The sequence below is a fragment of the Epinephelus moara genome, chromosome 7 (genome assembly GCF_006386435.1).
Source record: "Epinephelus moara isolate mb chromosome 7, YSFRI_EMoa_1.0, whole genome shotgun sequence".
Taxonomy (NCBI): domain Eukaryota; kingdom Metazoa; phylum Chordata; class Actinopteri; order Perciformes; family Serranidae; genus Epinephelus; species Epinephelus moara.
In genome coordinates this window covers 28,322,332-28,334,913 of record NC_065512.1, presented here as the reverse complement: position 1 = coordinate 28,334,913, position 12,582 = coordinate 28,322,332, and the positions used below count along the sequence as shown (strand labels likewise).

At 41.2% G+C, this 12,582-nt stretch overlaps 2 protein-coding genes and 1 pseudogene across 3 annotated transcripts in view; all 3 read right to left on the bottom strand.

Annotated features, from left to right (window-relative positions):
* Positions 1-5,292, bottom strand: part of LOC126393196 (histamine N-methyltransferase A-like) — a 15,449-nt gene extending 10,157 nt beyond the window's left edge. The window contains exon 1 of the mRNA XM_050049150.1: positions 5,288-5,292. The gene's annotated coding sequence lies outside the window, so the exon portion shown is untranslated. The remainder of the gene's footprint in view (positions 1-5,287) is intronic.
* LOC126393514 (histamine N-methyltransferase-like) lies at positions 1,469-4,620 on the bottom strand (annotated as a pseudogene).
* A 3,631-nt stretch (positions 5,293-8,923) lies between the features above and the next one.
* LOC126393501 (histamine N-methyltransferase-like) overlaps positions 8,924-12,582 on the bottom strand; it is a 12,392-nt gene continuing 8,733 nt past the window's right edge. For both annotated transcript variants that reach the window (XM_050049691.1, XM_050049690.1), the window contains exon 7: positions 8,924-10,070. In XM_050049691.1, the coding sequence (XP_049905648.1) occupies positions 9,706-10,070 (365 nt within the window). In that variant the 3' untranslated portion in view covers positions 8,924-9,705. The remainder of the gene's footprint in view (positions 10,071-12,582) is intronic.

Here is a 12,582-nt window from a genome sequence, read left to right as displayed (position 1 = left end):
ATTATTTATGTTTTTATTTTGTATTGTGATTTTAATGCATTTTCTTGTTCTGTAAAGCACTTTGAATTACTTTGTGTACGAATTGTGCTCTACAAATAAACTTGCCTTGCCTTGCCTTGCCTACTGTCTTGGGATCAATAAAGGCTTATCTTATCTTGGAAGACATTACAGTTAAAGGGCAACATCAAACAATATCACCAGCAATCAAAAAATACAAGTGACATACTTATCATAACAAAAGGCTTTGTTTAAAACCTTGTGCATGCTCACCATAGAGGGTGATCTTGACTGAGGATTGCCTGCTCTTTCCTCACCACTCAGGACTTGAGGAGCTGTGTGGTACTGTGTTGTTGTTGACCAGCTATCTTACTAGACATACTTCTTTGTAGCTGCAGCTGTCCATAATTAAAATACAGTTTTGGTTGTTCAGCCAGTGTAGGGCTACAGCCGACCTCCGCAGTGGGGTGTATTTCCTGGAGCTTCATGTTTTTGTGCTGTCGGTCGTAGTAGGTGTTTCAGATCAGAGATCAAGTGTTTTTTGCAGTGGAAAGAGTTTTAGTACCACTACTTGCAGCAACAGTGTTGTTGTCATCTTTCCTCCTGACAAAATCAAAGTAATGGGAATATTTTCCAGCCTCTAAGGTGAGCGTTTCCAACTAGCTTGCTGCTTTGTGACGTGCGGGTGCAGCACGACGATTACTAAAAATGAGTCCAGTGATGTGACTGTTGTGTTTGAAGTCAGTAGTGATGTGATAACAAAAGTAACATTGTAAAGACTTGTTTAAGTTGTTCTCTAATGATACATTTAAAAAGTTAGTTAAGAAGTTATCTGTCGCTGTGAAGAAATTCAGCAGACGTTCCCCAGTCTGGCTGCTTGGATTGAAGCACTCAGAGATGTCAAAGGATTGGGGAAAGGTGTGTTCCTCATATTTCAGACCCTGAGTCTTCAGGCAGGCATTAATCTCTCCTGATGTGTACTCTGTGATGCCATCAGTGCAGAGCTCCTTTGTTAGTCTTCCACAGGATACTTTATCCCAGCTACTGTTATCTGCATAATGTGAGATTGAAAGATACATTAATTTCAGAAGAAATATACTAGCAACAATAAATACTATTACTATTAAGAATTTTGTTACAGTCTAGAGAGTCTCTCGCTCATGATATCATAGAAAAGTCAACAGTCCTCAGTAAAGCATTACTACTTACCTACTGCAACGATGATCGTAAGCCTGCATTGTTCTTCAGAAGGCTGTGATAGAACTTAATAATACTGGAGAGGTTCTTTACAAAGTAAATCATCTGTGAAAGTAGAGAGTTGTGGGGAACCTTCAATGAAACTAAATGGCACTCAGTATTGTCTCTTTCCAGAAATCATGATTCAGTTAATCAAAATAGTCCATAAACCTTGTTGAGAGGCTTTTCATGTGGGAACTGTTTTCTTTTTACCTAACTACACCTGCCAACCATTTCACTGTGCAGAGGAAAGCTTGCATCCGTGCAAGCCCATAGTTTGAAGTGTTTCACAAACAAGTATGCAGCTCACTTTACTGCTGAAGAACACTTTTCCATCTTTTTCAGTGCTGCACTTGTTTCTGAGAAGGTCGAACATGCCTGCTCTGATCTCTGGGGTGAAGGACTGGTACAAGTTATCTTTCATTGCAAATAAATCAGCAGACGTTCCCCAATCTGACTGCTTGGATTGAAGCACTCAGAGATGTCAAAGGGGTTGGGAAAGGTGTGCTCCTCATATTTCAGACCCTGGCTCTTCAGGCAGGCAATAACATCTCCTGATGTGCGCCACTCTGTAAAAACACTGCCACAGAGCTCCTTTGTGTAAGTGCTCCACAGGATGTCCCAGCTGCTGTTATCTAGATGGTATGAGATTAAAACATACATTAATTCCAGAAGAAAAATATTGACAATAGCAGATATTATTAATTTTGTTTGACTCAAGAAAAACTCTTTGTTATCTTATAATCTTAACTAACAGTCAAGAGGGCTGATAGCCTCAACAGTCCACCTTTTTCCTTGTGAGTCTGGACATCTGCTGAATGTTCGTTCAACACAAGAACCCAAGAGGGTACTTCTCTTCCGGCACAAAGACAAATAAGTTTCAGCGAAGGTTAAACAAAGTAGAAGGCAGAAAAAATACTTGTCTTTGTTTTCAATAACGATTAAGACACAGGTTTGGAGGAAGACGGACAGAAATCTGTATGAAAAACTCATTACTAGCTCTGCGTACCTGCTTCAATGATAATCATGAGCCTGCCATTGTTCTTTAGGAGGCTGTGGTAGAACTTGATAGTGTCTACAAGATTATCCACAAAGTAGATCATCTGTTTAAGAGAGAGTTGTGGGGAACCTTTAATCTGACTTTACAGATTGAAGCTTGCATCCATACAAGCCTACAGTTTGAAGCGTCTCTGAATAACTGTAGTTCTGTCAGTAACACTTATGTCAGAAGAATAAGCGAATGTGATGATTAATAGGACTGATCATTATATACTTTTGTTTGGCAGGAAAGGTTCTGATGATTTGCTCCACAATAAATTCAAGTGGCAGCGGGGGACTTAGTGGGGAGCTAAATAAATCTTAATGCTCATACAAAGTCAGACGCAAACATTCTCCCAACAGTTCACAGTACTCATTAGTTTGTCTCACTCTCACGAGGTAACCCAAGACAACATGGAAAGAACATGAAAGGCCCAGAGGCCAAACCGTGATCCCTGAATCTTCTTGTCATTACATCATTTTAAATCAAATGTCCAAAAAACAGAATAGGTAATAATACCTGAATCATGTGTATGAAGTCAAATGTCTTCATGTCTCCTTCTGCTTTGACTTGCCTCTCATAGTCCTCGCTGTACATGATATGCCATGTACCTCCTATCAGGCTTTATTTGTGATTTGTCATCACTGGACTCTTAATGATGAGCAGGAGGAAGGAGCACAACTGGTTTGCATACTCCTGACTCCATACTGAGATTCTGCACACAAATACATTTTTAGCATCAAGTAAAATCCTCCTCCTTACCAGAATGCAAAAACATCCAGGAGCAAGATGTCTTATTTTTAAAGTTTAAGTTGCAATTTGTCATAATCTTTCAAGTCTGTGTAAAAACAAATATCCTGGGACAAGGATCCTGCCTAACGTGCTTCTAATGCAGGTGATTCGTGGAAAATATCTAGTTCTGCCAAGGAAAAAAAAAATTGCTAAAACTAAGGGGAATTACATAAATTCAGTCTATAGTCATCAGTTGCTATATCTCATCACATACCACCACCACTTCCAACACCAAAAACATCCAGGCTGCTTTTCCCTCCAATTCCTTATCAACAAAAATTAAATGATTAAAAAATAAACACATTTGTATTGCCCAGTAACATGTAACAACTACAATATGTGTCATTATGTTGTTGATTAATACCAATAATTTGGAAGTTTCTTTGTCAAGATTTTTGACTTCTTTTGAAGTTCTCCTAAAGAAAGAAACAAAGAAAAAAATCTACAACTTCCACCTCCAGGTCCAGCACCAGCAGTTAATGTCTATGTATTATTTATCTTAATTTAATTTAATTTAATATACTTTTTTCACTCTTGCTGTCAATTACACACAGGTCCGAAAGACACACACATGCACAAACAGGACCTATACATGCACAAAGTGGAGAGATGTCAGAGTGAGGGGGCTGCCTTGGTCAGGCACCCTGAGCGGTTGGGGGGTTTGGTGCCTTGCTCAAGGGCACCTCGGCAGTGCCCAGGAGGTGAACTGGCACCTCTCCAGCCACCAGTCCACGCTCCATATTTGGTCCGGATGGGGACTCGAACAGGCGACCCTCCGGTTCCCAGCCCAAGTCCCTATGGACTGAGCTACTGCCCCGCACTACTTTCTAATAAACCCATGTGTATTTACATACAACACTCACTCCAATCAGAGACTGCATATGGAAAGCACAAATCAATCCTGCTGCTGTATGGAAACAAGAATTTACAGTCCTCGAATGAGAAAAAAAAACAGTACAGTACATCCTACAAGCAGTCTTTGATGTCATTATAAGTAAGAATCCTTCATTACAGACTCTGATGAATTTAAACTTGTAGACATTTTAAGGCAAAGTCAAAAAGCCATTTAAAAAAATGGTAGCAAAATTAAAATGTGTTGCATAGTCCCCACCTACCTCAATGTTGTCAGAGTTGTTTGGAGATGGAAAATGGGCACCAACACAAAGAACTGACTTTTGACCAACGAAAGATTCATTATAACTGTGTTACTGTAGTACTACTACCAACTTTGTACCTTTATGAAATTACAGGCAATTTAGTTTGCAACTTTTGAGAGAAATCGTAAAGTAAGAACTTCGTCAAGAGCTCAATGATCCTATGTCCTAAAACTGTACAAAAAGACATAAAGAAGGAACCTATAAACTCTAGTGAATGTGGGTAAGTAGTAAAAAAGCAGTGGGGCCCTCCCTGCCTTTCTTCTTGTACCTTTTAAATTCTTCGGGCAGGATGTTGTAAACACACTGGAGACTGGCCTTGTCATCTCCCGATTGCTCTTGGTAGAAAAGGTTTTCGAGAAGTGTGCCCTCAAAGCACGTCTTCTTTGCTTCTGCAGCCATGAAATGAGGTGATAACAGGCTAAAGACACTGAAGACTACTGTACATGGTCAATTCAACCATAGCAACTGGCAAATATAGCCTGCTGTACTTTTGATCAAATGGTAGCCCTGAACCTTTTGGTCTGTGTGTTCAGATTTGACAGCAGCAGGCATCTCAGTGCTATCAGATTTATTACCACATACATGTACAAATGTTATGAAGATATCTGTTTGGGGTATATTTTTTTACATCACAAATTCTATGTAATTCTCTATCATGAGTAGAAACTTTTGAAAGCATTTAAATCAAAAAAGAAGCAAATTGGCATTTGACAAAATGATGACAGATCTCATGGTCTTTTGAACATGCACTTTCAGTGTGTTACTTTCTGATATATAACATCTGAGTCATCTGACAAAAAAAGAAAACTTCAACTGCTACCGCTTCTATTGGCCGTGATGACCTGGTGCGCTCTGACTGTTTTGGGCAGACCTGAAAGTTTTGGACAAACTGCCCTCATAACAAGTCTGCTTTTCCTCTGCAGCCATAACTGATACCTGCAATACATTACACATAGTGGTTGGAAATCAAACAAATACCAGTGATTTATGTATGCAATAAACAACTGACTAAAGACTAACTTTAAATCCCAATGGTAGAAATCCATCCTAAATACTAAGTATTCACCTTGAGTATGCAGAGAGTAACGATTAGAGATTAGCACAAGCGGAGCCCTCTACTGGACTCTATAGGAAACACTCCTCTAATCACAAGCACACATTTGGACCCTAAGAAAAGCATAAATGTGTAATAGGGGTGTGCTCTTTCTCCAGTTGTTTGCTAAAGCCAAAGAAAGAAGACCCTCGTGCCATAGTTGTGCATCCACACATCCACTGATGGTGTGAGGTGCCAGGGAATAGCTGAACAGCGATCTGTTTTACTCGTAAACTATCCTCCGGCGGGGGAAACGAAGAGTTTCCTGTGTTTCAGAGCCACCTCAACATGAAAGTATGCATCCTTTAAGCTGACAGTTGAGAGCGAAGTGCCCAAACAAATGGAAGGCTGGCCGATGGGAAGCCAACATAGAAAATTCTTAAATCACCGGCGACATGGAAAGTTCCAGTCTCAGTGAGGTCAGCGAACGCATCATTATCAGCCCGTAGCTGACTGTGTGTCACTGTTTAATCCTCACAACTCCCATGGAAATCGGGAGGGAAAATTAAATGTGTTCATTTGTTTTATATTAATCAGACCCACTGTGGTGTGAGCTATATCAGACCATCACACAGCACATGGCATTTATTAATGGACACAGCATCATGAAGCTACCAGTTAAAACTGGTTAAACTAGCATAATCCCTCTGCACTATTTCTCCTGCACTGAAGCTGGGGTGGGGTGTGTGTTTGCTAACACAGTCATGAAGCCTCATCTGAGAAAAGGGTTACGAGCAGAGATCCCCATGGTGCTTTTAGTGGTAGTGGGTCTCAGCCACATGTGGCGAGAGCCCGTGGCAGACATCACTCTCTCATCACTACTCCAGCATCTCTCTGTTTTACATCAGCCATGGTTAGAGGCTCCCTGCTCTCTGACCAACCAGTTTACTGTGGGAGCATGTGGGCCACCAGGCTTTGAGGGGGGGGGGGGCACAGGGGGTAAACATGTCCATGCAACCCTGCACCCTGAGTTAATCTACCATATCCACAGTCTGGGTTTTAATAACCATTGCTGGCATCTAAACTTTGGTAGCACTTGGCAGGCCTCGCAGGCTGGTGGCTGCTGAACACTGCTCTCTGCTTGGTCTGTGTGAGGCACTGGTGAAGTACTTAAAGTGGGGACTCTATGGAGGAAGCTGCTCAGTGTGCTAGTCACTGTTTCACTGAAGAGAACAAGGATTTCTGATTGTGGGAATCTGCCTCCCTATATACTGTGGGATCCACACATATTTGGGAAGGCTTGTCCTGATTGGCTGGCTACATTTATCCATAGAGAGCTGTTCATGGCCAGAAAGATAGGTGGGTATACGTCATATACCCTCCACTACAACACTGTTAATAACCCTCCTTTCCTTGTGTCTTTAGTCTTGGTGCTCCCCTAGTCTTTGTCAGTTCTTCGTCTCACCCTGAGAGAATTGTTTCAGCCATTGTTTCCTAGTGATTTTGTTGCTCCTTATGATTAGTGTTTGCAGTGTTTTGGGTTTACCTGCCACCTGCTACCTGTCTGCCATTACCTGCCATCACTTGGACTCTCAGGTTAGAAGCCATTTTTACAATAAACCAAACTTTTTCTGCCTGTGTCCTCATCAGTTCCTTTTTGTTTCAGTGCAAACCTGCAATTCCTGAAATGTAACAGTACGATCTAACCAACTATAGACCCAGCAGATGAGGCCTGTCCTGTGGAGCAACTTAATGAGGTGATATCCAACTTTCACTGCCAAATGCTAGGGGGTAGCTCTAATACTACCAATCCTCCTTTCTGACCCTGACCCTGTAGACTTTGAGCAGTTCCCTTTCCTGGGGACTTATATGGCTATTTCCCTGAGTTATCTGGGGACTGGAGCCCCTGGAGGGACGCGTAGGCCTCATAGACATCGATCCCCTAAGCTGGCTTGTGCCAAAGAGAGTCAGCTGCCCAGTGACCCCAAGCTTCAGCTACCTAGGAACACTGAGCCTCTGCTGCCCAACAACACAGTGTCCCTGCAGCCAAGCTCCACTGCTGATGCCCTGCTGGACCCTGAGTTGGTCATACCAGTCAACGTCCTGTCTATTCCTGCACTGAAGACCAGGAGGATATGTTTTGGAAACTCATCAGCAGATACAGATAGTTCTTTACTTTATCAGTGAGATGCCCTCTATGATTGTTTGACGACATACCTTTGGATAAAGGGCTGCAGGACATCTGGACAAATGAAATCCTTTTAAAGGGCTTGTGTGTATAAAACGTCCTTGAAATGGTTCTAAAAATGGTTCTAAACTTTTACTTTGAATCCAAAAATTCATATAGATTTAGGTTTGTATAAAGTTAGCTCTTAGTACTTATTCTTAAATGCCAGAAAAAAAGCAAAAGTATTTAGTTTCTAGTACAACACTGCTTTTACAAACATTCACACTCTACTTGAGCACGAGTGCTCACTTCTTTTCATATTCATTTTTAGATTGTTCATGTGTAAGGGACAGTGATCACACACTAAAGGGGAAAATGACAGATTTCAAGCTAGTTATGGATTTGATGCAGTGAAAAGCAACCTTAAAAAAATAAATAAAAAAACAATCTTAGCTGCTGTGGCTTTGCTGCAGCCAGTGTTTTGTTTTCTGAATGCTTAAACACTAACAGGGATTCTTGAAGCACTGTAACCATTAACACTTGTAGCCCAGGCATTTACAAAGTGTGCCAAGCTGAATCCAAGTTCTCTGCTTTACACTCAGTTTCATTTTTTTTTAACACTTTTTTTGCAAAATTGGAAACACAGCTCACTGCTTTACACTCAATACATAATTTTATAACACACTCCTGTAAACTAACTGTAAACATTGCTCTCTACAACGCTACACTATTTTGTCAACTGCCTTTTCACATCGATACAAATTAGCCTATGTTTTTGCTGGTTTGGTGTAAGGTTTTGTGGGTAGTGTGTCGAGTTTTGCCTAAAATAGCCTTGTTTCAAAGATACCTCTGTGTCTCATGCAGTACTCTAATTCCTTATTACTTTTTCAGTTAAATTTTACAGTTTTTACAGCAACATTGCATGTAACTTGAGTGCTTGCTTTGTGTGTGTATTTTCTGTAGTGGAGGTAATCAGCCATTTACATTTCTATTTAATTTGTCCTTGATCTGCCCATCCTTGTATCATACAGTTACTGATGCTGCCCTCAAGATGGTGCCAATACTTCATATATCAGTGATAATTATTTTGTCTGAAGACAAATAGTGAGGCCAGCAGCTACCACTGTGCCTGTGTTTATCTATCTGCATGTATCAGTATGTTCGGACCACTGGTGCAGGTTGTAAGGCTAAAGAGACACAGTTTCTCAGGGTATAATTAAATTAAAGTTGTTTAGACTTATCATGGTTAGTGTAAAACCTTGCTCAACTTGTCTGGATGGTTGATATGTTTAATTTAGCAACTGTAAGCCACACCGAAGACCCCAAATCAATCAAAAGTAGGCACTGAGGAAAGACATAATAAAGCAAATATCAATCACATCAGTTCCATTGTGTGGTTAGTAACATTGCTTGATCTTCCAGTCAATTAGTCCAGCACAGTTTGCCACCATATTTTTATGCCTCCTATGTTAGAATCCTTCTCACTGACACGAGACAGGACAAAATGTAATTTGTGTATTTTCACAATGAAAGGTTTAGCAATGATAACATGGAAATTGGACTGGATTAAATAATTATATTACAAAATGCCACGTTCATTTTACAACAGCTACAATGCAAACGAGAAAGGCAAGCATAAAAAGGTCCTGGTTTTAATTTGTCCAATCATTTCTCATTAATGTTAGTGAAATCTGCAATCATTTCAATGTATTACATTCACAATCAAAGACAAAATTCAAACACTCCCACAGGAGTGTCCATCTCATCTAAACTTAACAGCTCAATCTGCATGGTAAATTAAATGTTCAATTTTCCATTTATTTTCATACGTCCACAGTAATATGATCCAATGGGAGCAATGGTGTAATGGCGTTTGTAACATAGTCTGCCAGCTGTAGCCCATTAAAAATGCCATCATGGTGGAATCTGAGGTCTGACGTTTGACGCTGATTAAAACTCTGATCTTAACATTTTCTGGGAAAATTTGGGATTTCATGACAACAAAACAAATGTGTTTGGATAAAAATTGCAGTCAAGCCATTTTCTTTCTGCACAGGCACATAAAAGAATTAACTACTACTGGTATCAATGGAAAATGTTGGTAGAAAAAAGAAAAAAAAACATGTAATCACAGTAGAGAATTTTAACAATCACTCAATTTAAAAATAATTCAAGTATGTTATTGATCTGTGGCTAATTTCATATTTCTTATATTAACTGCTTGTTTTTAAGTGAGCTGATCATCTGTGGCTAATTTCATATTTCTTATATAAACTGCTTGTTTTTAAGTGAGCTGATCATCTATGACTATCACTCCAAGGTTGTTGTTGAAGATAACTTTGTTGTTGGACTCCACACTGCAGTCTGGGTGCCGAAGTAACTCCAAGACACCAGCTTTCAGCTCAGGTGGGGCTGTCTTACTGAAGTCCTGCACCTCAGTGAGAAAATCAAGCAGCAGCTCTCCCTTCTCATCCCCCTCAGTGAAACACTCGGTGATATCCATTTGAGATGGCAGCTCGTAGCTCTGGTACCTCACTCCCTTGGAGTCCAGGAAGATTTTTATGTCTCCTGTGGTTACACACTGACTTATTTCTGTGTTGCAGAGCTGGTTCCTGTAGGTCCGCCACAGCTTTCCCCAGCCGCTCTCACCTGAAATAGATGACATGAATAGAAGAGTCTAAAGCCATGCTAGGAGCTCTGCAAGGCTGTACTTTGGTATAGCTGTGCTTTAAGCAAATTAATAGTGACATCAGTATTCTAAAATACTCACCATAGCAATGCTGAAAAATATAATTTTAGATCAATGTTCTTTTATTTCTGATGTGAACATGTATAATCCATGGGGTTGCATTTGCTATGGGGACTCACACCTTTTGATCCATTATCCAGTAGATTCGAAATCCTGTTCAACCAATTAGACAATGACAATTGCACACCTATTCTTGGTTGACTATATATGTGTTTGCTTTATGACTTTGTCCATTTTGACACTGATGAAACAGAGCTGAAACGATCGTATGTTTGCACGAATAAAGGCCTATAAATCAGTCCCTTTTTTCCCTTGGCAGCATAGACTGTATAAAATAACGGACGTGGCAACCGTGACATCACCCATAGGTTTGCAGACACCAGTTCTGAAGCCCTGAGTTGGGTATTTCGACCATCACCATGTTGGATTTTTGGAGCCAGAAGTGACAATATTTGGACGAGAGGGGGGAGCTGCAGAGGAGCGAAGTTTGGATCTGACTCATAGACTGTAACGATGCCTATATATATATAACAACCACCCCCATTCAGTTGTCATGAACAGGAATATTATAGACCAATACACTTTTTCCACTGTCACTCTTGACCGCAACGAGTAAAGCCATGCCGCGCCTATTTGTCTTTCTATTGTCAGTTTAGACGCATCGTGCCACGCCAAGCCACACCGGAGATGGACCTTCTCAGGAGTAGGTCCAAAAGCCAGGCGGCCCGCCCTCGAGTGGGTAGAGGTGACGTCTCACTGACTGACCAAGCCAAGCCAAGCCAGCCCATGACTGTTGAAAAGTGGTATAAAACCCCTTTTTCTTTGTACCAGGCTGTACGCATGTTTATTTCTACTGTAAAGTTGGGCACTTTAACATGGATTGACTCGCTTCTACAGCCAGCCTCAAGTGGCCATTTAAAGAACTGCAGTTTAACACTTCTGCTTGCTTGGCAGGTATAATGTTGACCATGGTAATCGTATTGGTTTAACGTGTTAGCATGCTCACATTTGCTAATAAGCACTAAAAACAAAAGTGCAGCTGAGACATTAGGAGTTTTGCAGTTATGTGATCATAAAATAAAGACTTGGACATGTGAACATCATGGTGGCGCTGGGGAGAAAGTCAAGCAATCACCAAAGTCACAAACATACATCATCTGATGATCCTGAATATCTGTACAATCAAATCCTCTGCATGTTGAGGTATTATATTAAAACTCTGTCCCGATTTAGGTGCCAGAGGAAAAGTCAGGGGATCATGGAAGTCAGTGGGATTTATCCTCTGTAAACCATTTAAAGAAGCAACAGACAGCATTTTTGCCTAAATATATCATTATGAAAATAATGTGGGTTGCACAGGGTAGTATACACAGTAAAATCAGACTATCAGCGTTTACATAGGTTACTTAGTGGCTTTGCAATAAGCTTCTTCCACCGGGGACGAATTTTCGTGGAAAAAATCTGCTTTACGGCAGGAAATGCGTCACGTATTGCCAAACTGGTCGGTCAGCCAATCAGGGACTGGAGCTGGTCCTTATGAGGAACTGGCCGGGGCATGAGATAGTTGAATCAGGAGCACAATGGCAGATGGCCAAAGTTTGGAGACAAGTGAAAAACGGCCTCCCAAAAGAAAACGAGCTCCTCTGTCTGAGGAGGCGAGGATGTACAAAAAGGAGAGTGATAAAAGAAGAGGAAAAACAAGAGTAAACATCAGTCAGGCGTTCAAGAGATGGAGGGAGCTCCGTGACCAAAAAAGCTTCAACACCGGTGTCCAGCTAGCTTTCTTTCTAATGGATCAGTAAGTTACACGGCTAAATGTTAGCTAGACGAGAGAGGACTGTACTGTACTGGCTGCTAGTTCATTCCTAGCTGGCCAGCATCGCAAATCGCCGTGACCAGGGACCGGGTAGCGAGTGTTGGTCGGCTGACATCCTCGTTGCCATTCTACGGCAGCCCTCGGACAGTGATTACCCCCCCGGCCCCCCGCCGCCGCCGCTACTGGGCACCCAGCATCTCCGACCGGGAGAAGTGGAGTAAAATCCTCTCCTCCGCTCCCGTTTGTCTGGTGAACGCCTCTCCTCTGTCAACACACTCTGCCAGCAATTTAATAAAATTGATGCCAGCTGTAACATTTGAATGTTTTAGTAGTGTGTGTGTGAGAATGTATAGTGAGCCGATGACTGTTGAAAAATAACTCCGCTGCGCGTCGGTGGTTCCATTCCCCTGTCGGGAGTTATTTTTCAACAGTCACCGGCTCACTATACATTATCCCTTACGTGTCTCCTGTTGTTTGTACTGGTACTGTGCATTCTGGTATAATTATTTGCATTACTATTTGTTTTTTCTTCAGATAAATCTGATAATTGTTGCTCAGTCTCTTTACTCATTTATTTAGTAGAGTGTCCACACACC